The sequence below is a fragment of the Heptranchias perlo genome, chromosome 1, assembly GCF_035084215.1.
Source record: "Heptranchias perlo isolate sHepPer1 chromosome 1, sHepPer1.hap1, whole genome shotgun sequence".
NCBI classification, from domain to species: domain Eukaryota; kingdom Metazoa; phylum Chordata; class Chondrichthyes; order Hexanchiformes; family Hexanchidae; genus Heptranchias; species Heptranchias perlo.
This window is the reverse complement of record NC_090325.1, coordinates 29,186,445-29,211,643: the sequence shown is the minus strand read 5'-3', so window position 1 is coordinate 29,211,643 and position 25,199 is coordinate 29,186,445. Positions and strand designations below refer to the sequence as shown.

At 41.0% G+C, this 25,199-nt stretch overlaps 1 protein-coding gene across 3 annotated transcripts in view; it reads right to left on the bottom strand.

The window, feature by feature from the left end:
- The window catches only part of ark2n (arkadia (rnf111) N-terminal like PKA signaling regulator 2n), a 129,820-nt gene that overhangs the window by 49,045 nt on the left and 55,576 nt on the right, over positions 1–25,199 (bottom strand). For all 3 annotated transcript variants that reach the window (XM_067983036.1, XM_067983026.1, XM_067983045.1), the window contains one exon: positions 20,095–20,937. In XM_067983036.1, the coding sequence (XP_067839137.1) occupies positions 20,095–20,833 (739 nt within the window). In that variant the 5' untranslated portion in view covers positions 20,834–20,937. The remainder of the gene's footprint in view (positions 1–20,094; positions 20,938–25,199) is intronic.

The following is a 25,199-nucleotide window of genomic DNA, read 5'->3' as shown; positions in this document are numbered from 1 at the left end:
CAGACCCTGCAACAACCCACACACAGACAGGCAAGACAATGAGCCAATATGACAACTCACAAGACAGGCAATCCCAACTTCCTGACCCAAATGAAGCCCAGAACAAATGCTTCAACCCTTAACTCACACTGCCTCCTCTGCAGACATAACCACGTGCCACTTCTCCAAGCATCATAAAATGAAAATGTGCAATAGATACACATACTTCTGAAAGTTCAATTTTACATATTAAAAAATAAACAAATCTATTGTAAAATTCTAAAATAAAGTGGCATGCATTCTCATATTTTTCAGAAATATATACTCCATTTTTCAATACAAATCAGGATTATAACAAAATATAAACTATAACAAATGCACAATAGCTTATCAGCAACCCAACATATTTGAACAGATTACTTGGGCATCAAGTCATTAAATTTTACCAAAGAAGGGCAATTTAGACCAGCAAGTCCAAACTCTTCTGCAGACCATGCAAATATTACCAGTTTGGCCCAGTTGGTAGCACCTGAGTCAGGTTGTGGGTTCAAGCCACACTACGGACTTCAGCACATAATGTGGGCAGATTCTTCGGTGCAGTACTGACGTAGGGCTGCATCATTAAGGTACCATTTTTTGGATGAAGTTTTAAACCGAGAACCCACCTGCCTACTCAGATGGATGAAAAAGATCCCATGGCACTGTTTGAAGAGGAACAGGGAGTTTTCCCAGTGACCTAACCAATGCCATGAAAGGCAGATTATTTGGATGCTTGTGACAGTTTGCTGTGCACAAACTGACTGCCACATTTACCGACGTAACAACGACTGCACTGTGTAAGTAATCCATTGGTAGTAAAATACTTTGGATCATGCTGAGAATGCAATTGAGTACTAAATGAGTACATCTGTTCTTTACTTACCCTATTATGGACTCTATCCCAGCCACATGGTCTCAAGGAAACACAGTGATTTCCAAAAGTTATCATGCAGAAGCCCAGAATATTCATCCGTTTTATCACCTCCACTACTCATTTCTATAGCCAGCTGCCCTCAACACATTTCTCCTCTTCCAGCCAAGAAAGCAGTCCTTCCCCCGTTTAGCATTTCATTACCATAGTCTACATTTATCCCTAAAAACTCCAATCCCATTCCCAACCACATTACTTATCCAGCTCTTTTTTGTTTGAGTTAATCAACTCAGCCCTAACTACTTTAGCTGGAAGTCTGTCCCATATATCCATTATTCTATTGGGGGGGGGGGGGGGGGGAGAGGGGAGGAGGTTTCCTTAAATCTCTAGTCTTACTTGAAGCTTGTTAATGTTAAACCTGTGTCTAGCTCTGTGCTAGTTATTATAATGCTTATATCTATCTAATATATGCCTCTTCAGAATTTAACACCTCTCCTCAATTTGCTTTCCCTCCAATGGCCTTTTCCTTAGAATTGTCCAACTTTGAGCCACATGAATTTTAGTAATTAAAAATACCTAGATCACAATAGCGCCACACTAGATGCAAGATGAGAGCCCAACAGTCTGGACTTCTGTTCTCGATGGAAGCCAGGATGAACATTTGGATAAACATAATTTAATAGGACAAAGTCAGCATGGCTTTACGAAGGGGAAGTCATGTCTGACAAATTTGCTCGAGTTCTTTGAGGACATAACGTACAGGGTGGATAAAGGGGAACCAGTGGACGTAGTGTATTTAGACTTCCAGAAGGCATTCGACAAGGTGCCACATAAAAGATTATTGCTCAATATAAAGAATCACTGGATTGGGGGTAATATTCTGGCATGGGTGGAGGATTGGTTATCTAACAGGAAGCAGAGAGTTGGGATAAATGGTTCATTCTCGGACTGGCAACCAGTAGCCAGTGGTGTTCTGCAGGGGTCGGTGCTGGGTCCCCAACGCTTTACAATCTATATTAAGGATTTGGAGGAGGGAACCGAGTGTAACATATCAAAGTTTGCAGATGATACAAAGATGGGAGGGAAAGTAGAGAGTGAGGAGAACATAAAAAACCTACAAGGGGATATAGACAGGCTGGGTGAGTGGGCGGAGATTTGGCAGATGCAATACAATATTGGAAAATGTGAGGTTATGCACTTTGGCAGGAAAAATCAGAGAGCAAGTTATTATCTTGATGGCAAGAAACTGGAAAGTACTGCAGTACAAAGGGATCTGGGGGTCCTTGTGCAAGAAAATCAAAAAGTTAGTATGCAGGTGCAGCAGGTGATCAAGAAGGCCAACGGAATGTTGGCGTTTATTGCTAGGGGGATAGAATATAAAAACAGGGAGGTATTGCTACAGTTATATAAGGTATTGGTGAGACCGCACCTGGAATACTGCATACAGTTTTGGTGTCCATACTTAAGAAAAGACATACTTGCTCTCGAGGCAATACAAAGAAGGTTCACTCGGTTAATCCCGGGGATGAGGGGGTGGACATATGAGGAGAGGTTGAGTAGATTGGGACTCTACTCATTGGAGTTCAGAAGAATGAGAGGCGATCTTATTGAAACATATAAGATTGTGAAGGGGCTTGATCGGGTGGATGCGGTAAGGATGTTCCCAAGGATGGGTGAAACTAGAACTAGGGAGCATAATCTTAGAATAAGGGGATGCTCTTTCAAAACTGAGATGAGGAGAAACTTCTTCACTCAGAGGGTAGTAGGTCTGTGGAATTTGCTGCCCAGGAAGCGGTGGAAGCTACATCATTAAATAAATTTAAAACAGAAATAGACAGTTTCCTAGAAGTAAAGGGAATTAGGGGTTACGGGGAGCGGGCAGGAAATTGGACATGAATTTAGATTTGAGGTTAGGATCAGATCAGCCATGATCTTATTGAATGGCGGAGAAGGCTCGAGGGGCCGATTGGCCAACTCCTGCTCCTATTTCTTATGTTCTTATGTAATCCTAAACTAGGGTCCTGAATCTAAATAAAGGAAATTACGAAAGTATGAGGCGCGAGTTGGCTATGATAGATTGGGGAACTTTACTAAAAGGGATGACGGTGGATAGGCAATGGCTAATATTTAAAGAACGTGTGCAGGAATTACAACAATTATTCATTCCTGTCTGGCGCAAAAATAAAACAGGAAAGGTGGCTCAACCATGGCTTACAAACGAAATTAGGGATAGTATTAGATCCAAAGAGGAGATATATAAAATTGCAAGAAAAAGCGGCAAGCCTGAGGATTGGGAGCAGTTCAGAATTCAGCAAAGGAGGTCAAAGAGATTGATTAAGAGGGGAAAAATAGAGTATGAGAGTAAACTAGCAGAGAACATAAAAACTGACTGTAAAAGCTTCTATAAATATGTCAAGAGAAAGAGATTAGTGAAGACAAATGTAGGTCCCTTACAGTCAGAAATGGGGGAAATTACAATGGGGAACAAAGAAATGGCAGAAGATATAAAACATACTTTGGTTCTGTCTTCACAATGGAGGACACAAATAACCTTCCAGAAATGTTAGGGAACCAAGGGTCTAGTGAGAGGGAGGAACTGAAGGAAACCAGTATTAGTAAAATAGTGCTAGGGAAATTAATGGGGCTAAAGGCTGACAAATCCCCAGGGCCTGATAATCTACATCCCAGAGTACTAAAGGAAGTGGCCCTGGAAATAGTGGATGCATTGATCATCATCTTCCAAAATTCTAAAGACTCTGGAACAGTTCCTACAGATTGGAGGGAGGGTGGCAAATGTAACCCCACTATTTAAAAAAGGAGGGAGAGAAAATAACAGGGAATTACCGACCAGTTAGCCTAACATCAGTAGTGGGGAAAATGCTCGAGTCTATTATAAAAGATGTGATAACAGAACACTTGGAAGGCATTAACAGGATTGGATAAAGTCAGCATGGGTTTATGAAAGGGAAATCATGCTTAACAAATCTACTAGAGTTTTTTTTGAGGATGTAACTAGAAGAATAGATGGCAAAGAACCAGTGGATGTGATGTATTTGGATTTTCAGAAGGCTTTTGATAAGGTCCCACACAAGAGGTTAGTGTGCAAAATTAAAGCACATGAGATTGGGGGGAATATAACTGGCATGGATTGAGAATTGGTTGACAGACAGGAAACAGAGAGTAGGAATAAACAGGTCTTTTTCCAGGTGGCAGGCAGTGACTAGTGGGGTACCGCAGGGATCAGTGCTTGGGCCCCACAATGATTTGGATGAGGGAACCAAATGCAACATTTCCAAGTTTGCAGACGACACAAAGCTGGGGTGGAATGTGAGCTGTGAGGAGGATGCAAAGAGGCTCCAATGTGATTTAGACAAGTTGGGTGAATGGGCAAGAACATGGCAGATGCAGTATAACATGGATACATGTGAGGTTATCCACTTGGGTTATAAAAACAGAAAGGCAGATTATCTGAATGGTGATAGATTGGGAAAAGGGGGTGCAACTGCTTGCTGCGCCTGAAAGCGAGCATTCAGGCGCAGCAAGCAGTTAGGAAGGCGAATGGTATGTTGGCCTTCGTTGCAAGAGGATTTGAGTACAGGAACAGGGATGTCTTACTGCAGTTAAACAGGGCCTTGGTGAGGCCACATCTGGAGTATCGTGTGCAGTTTTGGTCTCCTTATCTGAGGAAGGATGTCCTTGCCACAGAGGGAGTGCAACAAAGGTTTACCAGACTGATTCCTGGGATGGCAGGACTGACGTATGAGGAGAGATTGGGTCGACTAGATCTATATTCACTAGAGTTTAGAAGAATGAGAGATGATCTCATCGAAACATATAAAATTCTAACAGGACTAGACAGACTAGATGCAGGGAGGATGTTCCCGATGGCTGGGGAGTCCAGAACCAAGGGTCACAGTCTCAGGATACAGGGTATGCCATTTAGAACTGAGATGAGGAGAAATCTCTTCACTCCGAGGGTGGTGAACCCGTGGAATTCTCTACCACAGAAGGCATTGGAGGCCAAGTCATTAAATGTATTCAAGAAGGAGATAGATATATTTCTTAATGCTAAAGGGGTCAAGGGATATGGGGAAAAAGCGGGAACAGGGTACTGAGTTAGACGATCAGCCATGATCATTTTGAATGGCGGAGCATGCCCGAAGGGCCGAATGGCCTACTCTTGCGCCTATTTTCTATGTTTCTATGGAGTATGATACCTTTGGGGCTGTTTCAAAAGCTGCTGCTGTTTCAGAAAATGAACATGATAATCTAAAAGATGTAATTTTATTACAGAAAATGCAGGAAATACTTCACTTTTGAAAAAGGATGTACACTCCATAGAACCACAACAGTTTACATTAAAAGGAGACCAGTCTATCAAGTCTTTGCTAAAACCATCCAAAACTAATCCCTTCCCATAACCCAAACATTAACCTGCCATTTCTCTTTTCAGATGCGAGCAGACCTACAGTATGTTTCCAATATTCTGTTTTTATTTCATATTGCCAACATTTTCAGTTTCTCTATTTTCATTTCTTTTCCATCCATGCTGACAGAAATGTGATGAATTAACATCTTCCTTGCCATGTGCACCATCTGATGGGATACACTGAAAAATAAAAGACTGAGAACTCAACGTCAGTCAACCCGCTAATTAATCCCATTCCCTACCCTAATCACAAGAAAACTCCACACTGTGCTGTTTCAAATAAGAGCCCTAACTGAGAATGAAAGATCCTGCTGTTCTTTTTGGATCGAGTATATTTCTAGAGATGAGAGCCTGGAGTGAAAAAATGAAAGTAATAGTAATACGCAATACAACTATCAGGTAATTGATAGTGACAAGAAGAATTTCATATTAAACATGCACATTATTTTGAAATTATACAGGTTCAACTTCTGACCTGTATCTCCATGTTTGGATAATTCATCCACCAGCATACCTCTCAATTTTTTTTTCCACTGCTTCCAAACAAAGGTAGCAGTAAAGACTAATTGCAGACTAGAAAAGCTGTAAAGACACTCATAGCCCCAGTGATCCACGGTTTTGCAACATCTGGAACCCTTTCAAGTGAAAGCTGAAACTCGATAAACATAGGAACAGGTGGTATGAATATTAGCACTTGTATACAGAGATCAGAGCTAAAATTGACTGCATGCAGTAAGTTGTATAGATGCAGGAAGTTACAAAGAGGCAGACAGACCAAGTGAGTGGGCAAAACTACGGCAGATGGAGTTCAACATGGGGAAATATATCATCCATTTTGGATCCGTGAAAGATAAATCAGATTATTTTAATGGTGGGACTAGGAGCTGTGGAGGAGCAATGGGATTTAGGTGTCCATGTACACAAATCACTAAAAGCTAATGCACTGGTACAAAAAGCAATCAAAAACATTAATGGAAGGTTGGCCTTTCTCTCAAGGCGGTTGGAATACAAAAGTGAGGAAGTGATGCTTCAGTTGTACAGTTTTGATTAGACCCCATCGGGAGTACTGCATTCAGGTTTGGGCACCAAACCTCAAGAAAGATAAGGGGGTGAAGCACAGATTCACCAGAATGATAAACATAAGAAATAGGAGCAGGAGTAGGCCAATCGGCCCTTCGAGCCTGCTCCGCCATTTAATAAGATCATGGCTGATCTGATCCTAACCTCAAATCTAAATTCATTTCCAATTTCCTGCCCGCTCCCTGTAACCCCTAATTCCCTTTACTTCTAGGAAACTGTCTATTTCTGTTTTAAATTTATTCAATGATGTAGCTTCCACAGCTTCCTGGGGCAGCAAATTCCATAGACCTACCACCCTCTGAGTGAAGAAGTTTCCCCTCATCTCAGTTTTGAAGGAGCAGCCCCTTATTCTAAGATTATGCCCCCTAGTTCTAGTTTCAACCATCCTTGGGAACATCCTCACCGCATCCACCCGATCAAGCCCCTTCACAATCTCATATGTTTCAATAAGATCGCCTCTCATTCTTCTGAACTCCAATGAGTAGAGTCCCAATCTACTCAACCGCTCCTCATATGTCCACCCCCTCATCCCCGGGATTAACCGAGTGAACCTTCTTTGTACTGCCTCGAGAGCAAGTATGTCTTTTCTTAAGTATGGACACCAAAACTGTATGCAGTATTCCAGGTGCGGTCTCACCAATACCTTATATAACTGTAGCAATACCTCCCTGTTTTTATATTCTATCCCCCTAGCAATAAACGCCAACATTCCGTTGGCCTTCTTGATCACCTGCTGCACCTGCATACTAACTTTTTGATTTTCTTGCACTAGGACCCCCAGATCCCTTTGTACTGCAGTACTTTCCAGTTTCTTGCCATCAAGATAATAACTTGCTCTCTGATTTTTCCTGCCAAAGTGCATAACCTCACATTTTCCAATATTGTATTGCATCTGCCAAATCTCCGCCCACTCACCCAGCCTGTCTATATCCCCTTGTAGGTTTTTTATGTCCTCCTTACTTTCGACTTTCCCTCCCATCTTTGTATCATCTGCAAACTTTGATATGTTACACTCGGTCCCCTCCTCCAAATCGTTAATATAGATTGTGAAGAGTTGGGGACCCAGCACCGACCCCTGCGGAACACCACTGGCTACTGATACCGGGTTAATTTTGAGGGAAAGTTGCATAAACTTGCTTTGTATTCCCTTGAGTTTTGGGGGTGATAACATTCGAGGTCTTTAAAATGATAAAAGGATTTGATAGGGTAGATACAAAGAAACCATTGTGTCTGATGGCGGAATCCAGAAAAAAGGGGCATAATCTGAAGGGCAGAGGTTAAAACTCCTTGAACATTGTGAATTCAAAACCTTTTGGACCATTGGCCATTACATTTGAAGGAAAGGGTTAACTTTGCCCCCTGGACATTACATTTGAACATTATAGGTTTAAAACTGTAACGGCAGCAATGTGCAGAAACTTCGAGAAGCTCTGGTATTCAATAACTACTGATAAAAACAAAAGCAACAATGTGCAGAAGCTTCACCGTGTGAAACCTGCTGTATCATCTTGTCTGAACTAAAGCTTCAAACAGGCCTTTGGTTCTCAAAACAACTGACATGGAAAACAGTGCTGAGACAGTTAGAAATCCTTGGGAAAAAATAACTATAAATTACTGCACCTGGCTTCACACGGACATGATGATACAGCAGGTTTCACACGATGAAAAGGCTGCACCTGGGTTCACATGGTTTTGAGTGGTCCAGCCAACCATCCATCATTAATGTAACGGTGGGTGAGTGGCCAAAATGGGACTCCTCTTAACTTTCACTCACACTCCAATTGGCAAAAGTCATGTAAAGATGAGACATCATGGCAGCTTCTTTACTGCAGTCGGAGAAGCGTGAAGAAGCTTTGCCTACAGGAAGGACGTCCAAGAAGAAGAACCTCAAGAGCTACAAGAGAGCTGATCACACTAACTGGCTTGATGCTGAAATCCTTGGCATTTAAGGTTGTATGTATTGCTTGATGCTTGTGTGAATTGCTTAAATCATTAAATAATCATTTTGATTAGCGTACCTACCGCGTACACGTGACTTTCTTTGACTGACTACTGTCAAGGTTCACGAATCACTGGAACTTATGTGTCCCTACAGAAAGTAGCGCCCGAACAGGGATCTGATGCAGTGAGATAAAGAGTAAAAATACTGCGTCCAACGTCCTGGCAGATACAGGGTTTTCTGGTAGAGGCGAGTGGCAAGTATAAGAGGAAGCTTAAAAATACTGTTTCCAATGTCCGAGCAGAGGTGGATGGAATATAAAAACGGAAGCGGCGATTCAAGAATACGTAAAAAAAAGTTACCAAATGGAGAGAGGAATGGTTCCCACTAGAGGACTATCAGTCAGACCCCTTCTCAGCATAGGAATCTAATCTAAAGAGGAAACCGGAAGAGGTAAAGGAACAATTGGGAAAGACACTTGATAATTGAAAAGAAAGATGGTCAGAATAATTAAAGATCTATCTAGACCCTGGAAGGCCACGTAGAGTACTTTTAGAGTCAAACCCTGATTAAAGAAAGTAATTTGACCCTAAATCAAGCAGACCAACAAGAGACGTTAGAAAAAAATTGGGGAAAGTAGAGAAACAAAGGGAGGATTTGATGGCAGCCATAAGATTTTAAATTGGTACAAAACTGAATAAGTCGGAAACATTGGAAATTGAAAATTGGTTTAAATGAAAAAGGATAAATTAATCTATGATGGAACGTAGGAGGAGAAAGGGAGAGAGTTACAAGCTACAGAATGTGTTATTTTGTTTTCCGTGTACTGTCTCTTTAAAAGCCTGTGAGTGTGCTTTCCTTTCACTGTTGTGGGCGACGCCCCCTTTCAATGCTTGTTTTATGTTTTCCCCTTTTGTGTAATGTAATTTATTGGGTTTCTGTAAGCACATGCTATTTTGATAATTTTCTGTTCTGTCTTGTATTTAATTTTGATATTGCTGAATTAAATTGGATTTATTGAAGTTAAGTAACCTATTAAATTGTGAAAACCATACTTTTACTATGGCCAAGATAAAATTCTTTTTATTGTAAATTATGTGAACGTCTCTAATTCTGGACTTGAGATTGTCACACATGAAAATTGGCATTTTGAATTTCTTAAATGCTCAATGCTTTGAAGAGGAAAAGGAGTGAATGTCAGGTGAATTGATGTGTTTGGAGTTGTGTTGAGAATTGGAGAACATGAATTGATGTGTGAAAATTTTGGGGCATTTTAGGTGATTCTATTTGTTTAATCATCTTGGTTGCACTGGAATATGATAGTTGTTAGCAAACTGCCAGCACCCTTTGATCTTGTGATTGACTGTGGTCAGAAAATAAAAGTGACCAGGAAAAAAATGATTAACAGACCTCTATGACAACAATCTCGAGATATCTTGTAGTTAGACTAAGAGTCAATAAATTTTGGACACCTAAATGATGACACGAAACTTGGAAGGGTAGTAAACAGCGAGGAGGATAGTGACAGACTTCAAGAGGATATAGACAAGCTGGTGGCATGGGCGGATACATGGCAGATGAAACTTAACGCAGAAAAATGCAAAGTGATACATTTCGGTAGGAAGAACGAGGGGAGGCAATATAAACTAGAGGGCACAATTCTAAAAGGGGTACAGGAATAGAGAGATCTGGGGGCATATGTGCACAAATCGTTGAAGGCGGCAGGGCAGGTAGAGAAAGCGGTTAAAAAAGCATACGGGATCCTGGGCTTTATAAATAGTGGCATAGAGTACAAAAGCAAGGAAGTCATAATGAACCTTTATAAAACACTGGTTCGGCCACAACTGGAGTATTGTGTCCAGTTCTGGGCATCGCACTTTAGGAAAGATGTGAAGGCCTTACAGAGGGTGCAGAACAGATTTACTAGAATGATTCCAGGGATGAGGGACTTAAGTTACGTGGATAGGCTGGAGAAGCTGGGATTGCTCTCCTTGGAACAGAGACGGTTGCGAGGAGATTTGATAGAGGTATTCAAAATCATGAAGGGTCTAGACAGAGTAAATAGAGAGAAACTGTTCCCTCTTGCAGAAGGGTCAAGAACCAGAGGACATAGATTTAAGGTGATTGGCAAAAGAACTAAAGGTGACATGAGGAAAAACCTTTTTACACAGCGAGTGGTTAGGATCTGGAATGCACTGCCTGAGGGGGTGGTGGAGGCAGATTCAATCATGGCCTTCAAAAGGGAACTGGATAAGTACTTGAAAAGCAAAAATTTGCGGGGCTATGGGGAAAGGGCGGGGTAGTGGGACTAGCTGGCTCAGACTCGATGGGCCGAATGGCCTCCTTCTGTGCTGTAACCTTTCTATAATTCAATAAATAAATGCCAACGGCTTTAAGAACAATTGGAGTTTTACCTGAGACATTTATAGATAAAAAGATACTTTTAAAAAAAAACTAAGATGAACGAACTGAAATGCTGTCTCCCTGACAAGCATTTGGTTAGAATTAATCTGCAAGTTATCACTGTTCTAGCAGCAGAAAGATTTTTTCAGAGAAAAAAAATCAATTTGAACTTCAAAGTGTGTTGTTTTAATTGGATTACAGCTAAAAACTGCTACTGCCTTATACAGTTTATAAATTAAAGACACATGGTCTTGTTTTAAATCAATTCGAACGTTTACAAAGCACTGTTTTCTTAATTTGGTTACATTTGAGACCTGCTACTGTGATCAACTCCTCCCCCACCCCCAAAGGTTTTGACAAGCAAGAATAATTAGTATGGCTTTAATCTGTACCCAATGTATTCTGGTGTTTGTTATGATAATTTGCTTATGTGTAATGAGATGTTTAATTCAAAAACATGGCAAGAAAATATTCTTTTTGCGTATGTCAGGGCAAACCCGTCTTAAACGGGAACGTGAAACAATGATTTAAAAAAACCTAACAACCAAGGACAATGCTCAAGGTATATAAAGTGAATTAGTCATAAGATCTGACAGACTCACTTGAGGGACTGAAGGGCAGTGGTTAAAACCCCTTGAACATTGTGAATTCAAAACCTTTGGACATTACATTTAAAGGAAAGGGTTAATTTTTCCCCTTTGGACTTTACATTGTAACATGTTATTTTAAACATTATAAGTTTAAAACTGTGAAGGCAGCAATATGCAAAGACTTCAAGAAGCTTCGGTTTTCAATAATAATGGATAAGAATGAAAGCAACAATATGCAGAAGTTTCAAGAAGGTTTGAACAGGCCTTTGGTTGTCAAAACAATTTTCATTCTCAAAACAACTGACTTGGAAAAACAGCGCTGAGACAGTTAGAAATCCTTGGGAAAGATAAGTAATATTACTGCACCTGGGTTCACACAGACAAGAAGATACAGCAGGTTTCACACGGTGAAAAGGCTGCACCTGGGTTCACACTGTTTTGAGTGGTCCAGCCAACCATCCATCATTAATGCAACGGCAGGTGAGTGGCCAGAATGGGTCTTCTCATAACTTTTGATCACACCCCAACTGCCAAAAATCATATAAAGACGTGACATCGTGGCAGCTTCTTTACTGTAGCTGGAGAAGCTTGAAGAAGCTTTGCCTACAGGAAGGACGTCCAAGAAGAAGAACCTCAAGAGAGCTGATCAGTCTAACTGCCTCAATGCTGAAACCCTTGGTTCGTAAGGTTGTATGTATGCTTGATGCTTGTGTGAATTGTTTAAATCATTAAATAATCACTTTGAATAATGAACCTACCGCATAAGTGTGACTTTCTTTGACTGACTATGGTCCAGGTTCACGAATCGCTGGAACATCTGTATCCCTACAAATCTTAAAATTTGAGCTAGGCCTTTTAGAAGTGAAATCAGAAAGGGCTGTTTCAGACAAAGGTAGTAGAAATCTGGAATTCCCTCCCCGAAAAGGCTGTGGATGCTGGGTCAATTGAAATCTTCAAGACTGAGATCGATAGATTTTTGTTAGGTAAGGGTATTAAGGAATATGTCCAACAAAGGTGGATAAACAGAGCTGACGTACAGATCAGCCGCGCAATCTGATTGGCTCGAGGGACTGAATGGCCTACTCCTATGTTCAGTCCAGCACCCAAGGTGTCCAGAAAGTTTTAGATTTTTAGCCCTTTCTCTTGCCCAATCCACAGAAACAAGTTCTCTTCAAACATTTCCAAAATTTAGTACTAACAAAAAAAAATAAATCTCTATCCAATGTTTGAATAATCACACAGGTCTTCAGCCTACACCTTTTGTGACAGGAATGCAATATATGATTATGGGAAGTGACCTGGAGTCAAGTAAAATCTAAAAGCACATTGAAGGGTTACACTGAGCTGGGAGGACCACATGGACAGAGTTTAGTTCACAACACTTCCTTCTGCAGATGGGATATGCACCATGCTGTGTACCATTAAAGCATACAGAGCAGAAGATTACAGCTGGGTTGATGATGGGGGAGAAAAGTGCTTACCCAAGATTTCCACACCTGATTACTACCTAGTGATCCATGCTGGAATTATGCATCAGATGAGCAGAGGATCAGGTTCTGTTGTGGTAAGTTCCACAACCAAAAAGCCCACTGATAGTCAGTGCCTAGACTCACATCTTAAAGACACTTTTACGCTGGCATTTAGATTGTGGAAGACCACTGCTCATGTGCCAACTCCCCAACTTTTATGGGTGTCTGATTCTACTGCCAGGATAAGACATCTCATGGTGTAAACACAGGGAGCAGGTACATGAGCCCCAGTCTCCTGCGATCAGAATTAAACAAGCCCCAGTATAAGGAGCACTTAGGAGAAATACTGGAAGATTGTTTTCCTCAAACCAAATCCCAGAACCAGTACTAGTTTCAAGGAACGAGGGGTATGGAAAGAAAAATCGAAAGTGCAAAAAAAGACAGAAAACTATCCAAAGAAAATTTTGGTGGAAGAAATTAATTTTCAGTATAATAACATGACCCACCTGCCCCCCAAAAAACTGTTTCTCTTTAGCAGGATTAATTAACTCTGTCCACTTGAGTCAATCATGGATCTGTAATTAAAGCTCTCAAGAGTATGGACATTTACTATGCTGCACAGCATCGATGTTTATTCAACACAGTGAGAATAAAATAGCTGCTGTTATCTTAAACCAGATGGATTGAAAAATTCAAACCTATACAGAGCTGTAAAATAAGTTAGCAATTAAACTGTTTGGGCATTATCATAATTTAATTTTGGTGCCCACCACCCAGACGAATTAATGAAAATTCACCTAATGCAGTGAAACTGCATTGCTAACAATATAGCTGAAGACAGCAAATAAAGTATGCTAAATTCTCCTTTATACACAAGGTACTATTTTCCTTTACAACTTCAACAACATTACCATCTGTATTATCAACACTTGCACACTCAGGAAATATCACAGCGAAGAGTCAACAGTCAGCAATGTACGGCAAATAATTTTTGATTTCCTATTTGAAAGCACATGAAATTGGAGGCAACCTATTGACATGGGTAGGGAATTGGTTAGGAGGTAGGAGACAGAGAGTAAGGTTAATGGGCTTGTACTCCAATTGGCAGGATGTGACTAGTGGTGTCCCCCAGGGATGTGTACTGGGGACTCAACTTTTCACTATATTTATCAATGACTTAGATGGTGGAATAGAAAGCCGTATATCTAAGTTTGCTGACAACACTAAGTTAGGTGACACAGTAGTGTAGATGGGAGCTGAAAGTTGCAAAGGGACATCGATAGATTAAGTGAGTGGGCAAAACTGTGGCAGATGGGGTTCAATGTGGGGGAGTGTGAAGTCATCCACTTTGGACCTAAGATAGATCAGAGTATTTTCTAAATGGTAATAAGCTAGGAAACGTGGAGGAGCAGAGAGATATAGGTGCCCATGTACGGAAATCACTAAAAGCTAGTGCACAGGTATAAAAAAATTAAAAGGCTAATGGAATGTTAGCCTTTATCTCAAGGGGGCTGGAATACAAAGGGGTGGAAGTTATGCTACAATTTTATAAAGCTTCTCAGCATCTACCTTGTCAGGCTCTCTAAGAATTTTATACATTTCAATGAGATCACCTCTCATTCTTCTAAACTCCAGAGAATATAGGCCCATTCTACTTAATCTCTCCTCATAGGACAACCTTCTCATTCCAGGAATCCATCTAGTGAACCTTCGTTGCACCCCCTCTAAGGCAAGTATATCCTTCCTTAGGTAAGGAGACCAAAACTGTACACAGTACTCAAGATGTGGTCTCACCAGAGCCTTATATAATTGCAGCAAGACCGCCTTACTCTTATACTCCAATACCCCTTGCAATAAAGGCTAACATACCATTTGCCTTCCTAATTGCTTGCTGTACCTGCGTGTTAACTTTTTGTGATTCGTGTACAAGGACCCCCAAATCCCTCTACCATCATTTCTTAGTGTCTCACCTTTTTAAAAAAAAATCCTGCTTTTCTATTCTTCCTAATGAAGTGCATAATTTCACATTTCCCCACATTATACTCCATCTGCTACCTTCTCACCAACACTGGAACGCTTTCCCTCAAAAAGCTGTTGAGGCTAGGTCAATTGAAAATATCAAAACTGAGATAGATAGATTTTTGTTAGGTAAGGGTATTAAGGGATAATGGAGCAAAGCAGGTAAACAGAGTTGAGGTACAGATTAGCCATGATCTAACTGAATGGCAGAACAGGCTCGAGGGGCTAAATGGCATACTCATGTTCTTATACTGCTATGTTCCTATTGACCCAGCAGACATAAAAACATTTGAGAGCAGGGCAAATTGATCATGAACTGTTGGTTTGTTAATTCCTCATTTTGTGACATAGTCTGCTCCAATTCCTCTTAGTTGTGTAGCTGCATTGGTTTTTAGGAGTACACAGAATTGGCATGGCATTGAGTAGCGTGGAGACAAACAGTGTGACCAGGAGACAAGAGAAGAATGGAGCTACAAGAAGAAAAATAGTGCACTTGTGGCAATAGATTAGTAGAACCTAACTATGATGGATAAAACAACAATGCGGTGGTGGGAAGGCAAACTGCTAAATTGGAGGTTACCTCCAGATGGAAAGTTCACACCAACCAAGGCATCGTCTCTACAGCACACAAATGTCACAGCCAAGTTGTACTGGAGATCCTAGTTCGGCTTTTTAAAACGTTTGACGGGTCCGCTGTTATTTGTTATTTATATTAATGATTTGGATGAGAATTTAGGAGGCATGGTTAGTAAGTTTGCAGATGACACCAAGATTGGTGGCATTGTGGACAGTGAAGAAGGTTATCTAGGATTGCAACGGGATCTTGATAAATTGGGCCAGTGGGCCGATGAATGGCAGATGGAGTTTAATTTAGATAAATGTGAGGTGATGCATTTTGGTAGATCGAATCGGGCCAGGACCTACTCTGTTAATGGTAGGGCATTGGGGAGAGTTATAGAACAAAGAGATCCAGGAGTACAGGTTCATAGCTCCTTGAAAGTGGAGTCACAGGTGGATAGGGTGGTGAAGAAGGCATTCAGCATGCTTGGTTTCATTGGTCAGAACATTGAATACAGGAGTTGGGATGTCTTGTTGAAGTTGTACAAGACATTAGTAAGGCCACACTTGGAATACTGTGTACAGTTCTGGTCACCCTATTATAGAAAGGATATTATTAAACTAGAAAGAGTGCAGAAAAGATTTACTAGGATGCTACCGGGACTTGATGGTTTGACTTATAGGGAGAGGTTGGATAGACTGAGACTTTTTTTCCTGGAGAGTAGGAGGTTTAGGGGTGATCTTATAGAAGTCTATAAAATAATGAGGGGCATAGATAAGGTAGATAGTCAAAATCTTTTCCCAAAGGTAGGGGAGTCTATAACGAGGGGACATAGATTTAAGGTGAGAGGGGAGAGATACAAAAGGGTCCAGAGGGGCAATTTTTTCACTCAAAGGGTGGTGAGTGTCTGGAACGAGCTGCCAGAGGCAGTAGTAGAGGCAGGTACAATTTTGTCTTTTAAAAAGCATTTGGACAGTTACATGGGTAAGATGGATATAGAGGGATATGGGCCAAGTGCAGGCAACTGGGACTAGCTTAGTGGTATAAACTGGGCGACATGGACATGTTGGGCCGAAGGGCCTGTTTCAATGTTGTAAACTTCTATGATTCTATGATTCTAAGTGGAAATGAAACATGCTCCAAGACTGGTGAATCAACAGCTGTAAATATCTGAAGGTTTTGGGGCATGTGTTTCAGTTTGGACTGTTTATATTTAATGTATGCATCACAAAAAGCAGTCCAACGCTGTACTCATTTTCCAGAGTATTATTTGTGGTAGGACAGTTATCCAGTCTATTAATGCTAATGCAATTTTACTGTAAAAACAGCACTGAAAGATTTAAGGTGATCGGTAAAAGAGCCAGGTGACATGAGGAAACTTTTTTTTTTACGCAGCAAGTTGTAATGATCTGGAATGCACTGCCTGAAAGGGTGGTGGAAGCAGATTCAATAATAACATTCAAAAGGAAATTGGATAAATACTTGAAGGGGAAAAATTTACAGGGCTAAGGGGAAAGAGCGGGGAGAATGGGACTAATTGGTTAGCTCTTTCAAAGAGCGGGCACAGGCAGGACGGGCCGAATGGCCACTTTCTGGGCTGTACCTACTACGATACTATGATACATAATGGGATTTCCCCACTTCACAATTTTGCATTCAAGTTACCAGAGAGCTTCAGTTACAAGAAATGTGCAAAAGCAAAACCAATCCATACTTGTCATTATTACTTGCAACCAAGAGGCTTATCAAGCACGTCAAAGATGGTTAAAGACAGTTTAAGAAAATAAGACTGCATAAATTGAAAGAAATAGTAATGATTCAGTGGAGAAAATAAATCAAGATAACTGGATGCTATTACTGTATTTTGAAACTAAAAGCAATAATCCTGTAAATGAGAACCAATATGGCTTCAGAGCACTCCTTTTAAAAAAAAATCTCCAAACCTTTTATTCTATATTTTCCATATTAAAAAATTGAAAAAATTACTCTCACTCGCTCGATTGATTCCTGGGATGAGAGGGTTGTCCTATGAGGAAAGATTGAGTAGAATAGGCCTGTATTCTCTGGATGAGGGGTGATCTCATTGAAACGTATAAGATTCTAAGAGGGCTTGACAGGGTAGATGCTGACAGAATGTTTCCTCTGGCTGGAGAGTCTAAAAGTAGGGGTCATGGTCTCTCAGAATAAAGGGCCAGACATTCAGAACCAAGATGAGGGGGAATTTCTTCACTCAAAGGGCCATGAATCTTTGGAATTCTCTACCCCAAAGGGCTGTGAATGCTCAGTCGTTGAGTATATTCAAGACTGAGATCGATTGATTCCGTTAGAGTCCTAAAATCTAAGTAATACGGGGTTCCGGCAGGAAAGTGGAGTTGAGGTCAAAGATCAGCCATGATCTTATTGAATGGCAGAGCAGGCTCGAGGGGCCATATGGCCCACTCCTGCTCCTATTTCTTACATTCTTATGGAAAATATAGAATAAAGGGTGGAGATTTTTTTAAAGGAGTACTTTGAAGCCATATTGGTTCTCATATACAGGATTATTGTTTTTGGTTTCTAATTACATCCAAAGTTTCAAAATACAGTAGTAGCATCCAGTTATCTTGATTTGTTTTCTCCACTGAATCATTATTGTTTCTTTCAATTTGTGCAGTCTTATCAGACACGTTTCTGTGCCATACCTAGATTGAAGTAAGCTTGGAGGACTGAGGCAAAACATCTCTGGACCCAACTCAATGCTCCCATCATTCCATGCTGCTCACAATAACAAGAATGTCTCAGCTAGAGCTTTCAACAGCGCTTTTTCATGAACACTGAATGAATAGTTCTTCCACCATGCCAATTTTCTTCCCTCAACTCTTTTAAAGGCATCAAATCCTTGTTGGGGCACGGTTCTGAAGGCTTTAATCACTCTCTGGTACCTCAAAATGTTACCGTTATTCATGTGAATGGTTGTCAGATTATGGGGCACAATACCTGAGCTTCATCCTGTGTGTGCTTGATACGCAAACCTGCACATTTCCAACAGGGATCACCGGTTAGCAAGTGGATCAGGAACAATTTTCCCTTCTCTAACCCAGGGATGCTGAGGCCTATTATAGCACCCTCCTCCTGCCCTTTCTGAGAATAGCTAACTAAGCATAGATTAGAGATCAAACATGGAACATTTGTGGTCTACATGACCTAGCGACCAATTGGATAAACTTACTGAGCTATACTTTTTTTAAAAAAGAAAAAACTTTAATTATATTCAAATTCATCCTCTATCTATTCTGATGATCAAACTAATAAGGTGCAATAAAGCACACATGAATAATCAAAATCCTGCTGTGGTAAGTGTGGTCAAGTGCTCTAAAATTAAAACTACTTGAATAAAAAGAGATTTTTTTTCCAGGAACACGGGACAGACCAAGAATCTAAACTAATGCCACACTGTAAGCAATGGTACATATTCGATCAATAAACGTATCTCATTTAGGATGCTCATCCAGATTTCACTTGTCATTCGTGGAAACAAAACCCATTTTCTACTCAGTATTGCCACTTATCATTGGTGGACCCAAAATCAAAGCAGATCAAACACTGACTTTGCGCCACAATTTCATTCAACACCAGCAACCTGACGTCATCAGGTTCGCAGTGTAATCCATTCTCAATAACAAAACGTCAACTTTAAGGTACTAGCTTTACAAATAATGTTAATTAACACCAGCAGTTTAATTAGCACCCTTAAAATGTTGTGACCCAGATATTCCTAATATCATAATTAGTTTTCTTCTTCCCCACATCCTAAAGTCAGTTCTAGTTATGAATTTATACTAATACACCAAATTACTGATTGTGTCCCAAGATCATATCCCAGGAGTGGTGTATTGTTTAAAATGGTGCAGAAGGTTATTTTTACAAATCTAACCAGCATTCTAGAGGGATATAGCAAGTAGAAGCTCTCCAAGAAAATGCTCGAGTCGATCACAGTGCGAGCGAGATTTTTAGTAAACCTCTACTGTACTGCAATTGCTAAGAGAAACAATTAAAACCATTATTCCCCAACAATATTTTTACACATCTTGCTTCCAACTGAGGTTATTTCTTTTACCATTTTACAACGTGGCGCAAAAAGGTCTTCCTTCCAACTGCACAGAAAAGAATAGTATGGTACTACATCTGATCCAACATAATTTAGATGCTTGCTTACAAAGCTGAAGTTTTATTCTTATTTTTACAATGGTTCCATTTCATATGCACTTCATTCATCAAACGCCACAAAGTTAATGCTTTATCAAACATGTTAAGGGAAACTGAGGCCTGTAACAACAGTACTACTAGACATTTTTCCCCAAGTGAGATAGGGAAAGGAACTTAGTGCTTATTGAAGCAGGGGACCAACAAATAATAATGGTGGTAGGGAAGCCATGACAGAACATAGACTCTCGAAGGAGTGAGCTTGATCAGCGTTTTCCCATTCCAGATTTTCTTACGTTCCATCAATTGTATGGGACAGGAAAACAAAACTGGATGGCTAGGTTTTGTCATCAAGAATATATTTTGTATAAACCTATATACTGCTTTATGCCAGTTAAGAAATTATGTTTCCTTTCTAAAGCAGTCATTTAAAACCAGAAGGAAGTTAAACGAGAAAATACACAGGCCACCAAGATATTGCTTTTTCCTTTCATGGGTTTTTAAAATCACGGTTGTAAAGAATGCTTGTAAATACCTGGAATCTCTGCATTAATCGTCCTCTTGCCATTTCCAGAAACCTCATCCTCTGATGAACTTGTGCTGGAGTCACACGTCAAGTCGCTATCACTCGTACTGCTGTCCTGCAGCAACGTGTACTTCTTCCTAGCTGCTGCTTCACGTTTCTGCCGAAGCAATCGTATCCGTTCCTTTTGCTTCTGGGTTCTAACCTTTGACACACGCCCATTTTGCTTGTCATTCGATGAGCGATTCTTTTTAGGAGCCATGGTTGATGTTTCACTCTCAGACCTGGATCGTCGTGATTTTCTGCCGACTGCAGGACCGGATCCTCCCGAAGGATCCTGGTCTATAGCCACATTTACCTGGGGTGCCTCATTCTCCTCTACGGACGAAAGTGTGTCAGAGTCTGCCAAATGACCACTGGAAGAAGGGGAAGCCATACGATTAGAAGAGTCGCTATCATAGGTGCGGCCAGGTGTTTGCTTATCGCTGTCTGCAGACGGAAGCTGGGATTCAGAAGAGTCTTGCCCAAGTTCCATCAACAAACAAGGCTCAGCAGACAGCCCACTTGGTTTCGGTGGACAGTCAACGTCATCTTTTCTCAATTTAGCTGCTAAGGTCTCTTTCTGAAATGACCCATCATCTTCCTTGCTGGTGTCACCAACTTTTGTCTCAATACCTTTTCTTGAAGCCTCAGCTTCCTCCAGACCGTCCTGGGAAGAGAAGTCTGCCTTCTCTGCTGCTTCCATCTTCATGTCACTTAGTTCTTGAGCACTCTCTGTCAAAGACCATAGACACGTAGAGTACCAGGACTGAGAAGGTGCGTGCTCAATTAAAGATTTAAAGAAACTGGGGAAACCTAAAGAGAACAGAGAATTCATTGGTCAAGTTAGGATAAATAGCAAATAGAGAATTCTTCAGTAGACCAATATGTTTCCATCTGCCCATAATACAGAACTTTTAGTCTTGGCAGAACATTATTTTAATCTGACAAATGCAGAAACCCATCACCGTGGTTTAAGAAATGCACAGAAATAGTTTCCTGATATTTGCCCGATATAGAGCTTCTCTCCATAGGCTCATACCCCATTAAGGCCCAGACTTTAGCTATTTTTATACTGGATTCCAGGAGCCAGCTCCTAGCTTTGATGCTGTTAAATCAATTTTTCTAAGCCCAGAAAAAGATTTCTAGACTCAGTTTTACCTGGGACCAAGAGCAGCTATAGGTGCAGGTTGGTAAGACCCAAGGCTTAGGGACCCCCTAAGTGTTTAAATATGTCAACCTATCATATTTGCCCAGACTTGCAATTTTGCTCTCACTGATGCTATTTAAAACACTTTTTGAAAAAAAAATTGCGACATAATGGTTTGTGGTTTTTCAAGAGAAAAACAAATTGAAGAAACACTGCTAGTTTTAAGTACAGAGATCGCAATTCAAACTTTTGTTTGACAGACTACAATTTCATTGAGTGGAGTTAAAAGAAAATCTGGAGGAGGAGGAGGAGGAGGAGGAGGAGGGAAGACAGTTAAGTTGATAGGGTCAGATGTAGAGGGGTGGGAGGAGACTCGTGTGGAGCTTAAACGCTGGCATAGACCAGTAATTCTACCCTTCACTTTGCCATTTCCAACCCGTCCCTTTACCCCACAGTTTTCTGTTCTTCTCACCAGTTTAACCATAGCCTTAAGTCACTGCTCTCGCTGTAAAAGATTGCACATTCAAGAACTTAAAAAATCCTACTTTCCAGTTAATTGTGATTCTAAATAACAGTTTCTTATAAAACTGCAGGTCAGAATGTTGATAGTTTGACATTGAACACAAGGGTTTCATTCTTAACTGTTTCAAAACAAGAAATTTTCAGCACAGCAAATGACTAAAGGACACTTTATGCAAAACAGAAAGGAGCAGTTCCAACACTGAATTCACTACTTACATAAATAGGAAAGTTTATCAGCTATTTCTTATTCCTTTAGTCTGAACTTTTGTGTCATATTTTTATTTACTCTTGGGATGTGGGCATCACTGGCAAGCTGGCATTTCTTGCCTATCCCTACTTGCCTTGAGAAGGTACCAGTGGGCCATGATCAGTTGTATCAAACCACTGCAGAGCAGTTTGATACAACTGAGTGGTTTGCTAGGTCAGTTCAGAGAGCAGTTAAGAGTCGACCAAGTTGACTGGAGTCACATATAGATCAGACTGGTGAACAATGGCAGATTTCCTTCCCCCGCGACATTAGTAAACCAGTTTGGTTTTTAAGACAATCCGACTGCTTCACGGTCATTTTTACTGGTGCCAGCTTTACATTTCCAGATTTAAAAACTGAATTCAAATTCACAAACTGTCATCGTGGGATTTGAACTCATGTTCTTTGGGTTATTAGTCCAGGCCTCTGGATTATGAGTCCAATAACATAACCAATACACTATCAAGTCGCACACTAAATTCAAAGTCTATCACATATCTCTCTCCTATGATTGTACTACCTGTCACATTAAAGAACTCAAATTAAGTTTCACCTGAACCACCTCAGATATATTATGCACATCAACTGGCAAGACTACATCACCAATTGTGAGGTCCTAAAATGTGCAAAATCAAAGTTTGGAGAATCCTAACGAAAGGAAAGCTCAATTTGTTTGACTGGATGTATTCTGTAGATTGGATGTATTCTGTAGTGTCACGGGAGCTAATAAGTACTAGGGAGATTCCTTCTAGATTGGTAACAAGCAAACATGATACCCGTATTCAAAAAACAATATTTAAACATCACCTTCAACATAGAAAAGCATCCCAAGGCACTTCACAGGAGCGTAATCAAACAAAAATGGAATCCGAGTCAACGGAGATATTCGGAGATGACCAAAAGTTTGGTCAAAAAGATGGTTTTAAGGAGGGTCTTAAAAGAGGAGGGAGGTGGAGAGGTTTAGGGAGGGAATTCCAAAGCATAGCACTTAATGGCTGAAGGCATGGCTGACATCAGTGGGCGAAGGGAGGGGGTTGCACAAGAAGCCTGCATTAGAAGAACGCAGTGAACCGGGGGGGGGGGGGCGGGGGAGGGGGGTGGTGTTTGTAGGGCTGGAGGAGGTTACAGAGATGGGGAGGGGTGAAGTCATGAAGGGATGAGAATTTTAAATTTGAGGCGTAGGGGGACCAGGAGCCAATGTAGGTCAGTAATCAGAGAGTGGATCAATGGGGGACTTTGTGAGATAGGATACAGGCAGCAGAGTTTTGGAGGAGCTTAAGTTTATGGAGGATGGATGGCCAGCCAGGAGAGCATTTGAATAGTTCAGCCTGGAGTAGGCAAAGGCACAGATGAGGGTTTCAGCACCAAATAGGCCAAGGCAATGACAGAGGCGGGCAATATTAGGGAGGTGCAAGTAGTCTTTTTAATAGAGAGGATATCGGATTGAAAGCTTATCTCAGGAATGAATAGTACATCAAGATTGCAAACAGACTAGTTCAATCTAAAAAAAGTGACCAGGGAGAAGGATGGAATCAGTAACATGGGTACAGAATTTATGGCGGGAATCAAAGACGATACTTCGGCTGTCCCAATGTTTAACTGAAGAAAATCGAGGCTCATCCCAGACTGGATGACAGACAAGCAGTCTGACAGCACAAGGCAGTTGAGGGGTCAAGACAGGTGGTGGAGAGGTAGAGCTGGGAGGAGGCAAACGCACAGATGAGGGTTTTAGCATTCATGTGGAATCTGAACTCATTTCTTTGGATGATGCCATCAAAAGGGATTGTGTAGATGAGGAAGAGGAGGGGACCAAAGGCAGATCCTTGGAGGACTCCAGAAATAAGTATGGGAAGAGATGAAAAGCCATTGCACGAATGAATAGGTATTCATCTCTGTGCTGGACAAATTATTGGAATCAATTTTGAGGGACAGTATTAAATCATTTAGAAAGGCACGGATTAATCAAGGACAGTCAATGTGGATTTGTTAAGGGAAGGTCGTGTCTGACTAACTTGACTGAATTTTTTGAGGTAACAAAGAGGGTCGATGAGAGTAGTGTGTTTGATGTATGTGGATTTTAGCAAGGCTTTTGACAAGGTCCATATGGCACACTGGTCAAAAAAGTAAAAGCTCATGGGATCCAAGGGAAAGTGACAAATTGGGTTCAAAATTGGCTCAGAGGCAGGAAGCAAAGGGTAATGGTCGACGGGTGTTTTTGTGACTGGAAGGCTGTTTCCAGTGGGGTTCCACAGGGCTCAGTATTAGATCCCTTGCTTTTTGTGGTATATATCGATGATTTAGACTTAAATGTAGGGGGCGTGATTAAGAAGTTTGCAGATGATACAAAAATTGGCCGTGTGGTTGATAGTGAGGAGGAAAGCTGTAGACTGCAGGAAGATATCAATGGACTGGATGGGGTGGGCAGAAAAGTGGCAAATGGAATTTAATCCAGAGAAGTGTGAGGTAATGCATTTGGGAAGGTCAAACAAGGCAAGAGAATACACAATAAATGGGAGAATACTGAGAGGTGTAGAGGAACAGAGGGACCTTGGAGTGCATATCCACAGATCCTGAAGGTAGCACGACAGGTAGGTAAGAAGGCATACGGGATACTTTCCTTTATTAGCCAAGGTATAGAATATAAGAGCAGGGAGGTTATGCTAGAACTGTATAAAACACGAGTTAGGCCACAGCTTGAGTACTGCGTACATTACAGGAAATGTGTGATTGCACTAGAGAGGGTACAGAGGAGATTTATGAGGATGTTGTCAGGATTGGACAACTTTAGCTATGAGGAAAGATTGGATAGGCTGGGGTCGTTCTCTTTGGAACAGAGGAGGCTGAGGGGTGATTTAATTGAGGTGTATAAAATTATGAAGGGCCTAGATAGAGTGGACAGGAAGGACCTATTTCCCTTAGCAAAGAGGTCAATAACCAGGGGGCATAAATTTGAAGTAATTGGTAGAAGGATTAGAGGGGAGCTGAGGAAAAATGTTTTCACCCACAGGGTGGTAGGGATCTAAAACTCGCTGCCTGAAAGGGTGGTAGAGGCAGAAACCCTCATCACATTTAAAAAGTACTTGGATATGCACCTGAAGTGCCATAACTTACAAGGCTACAGGCCAAGTGCTGGAAAGTGGGATTTGGCTGGGTAGCTCT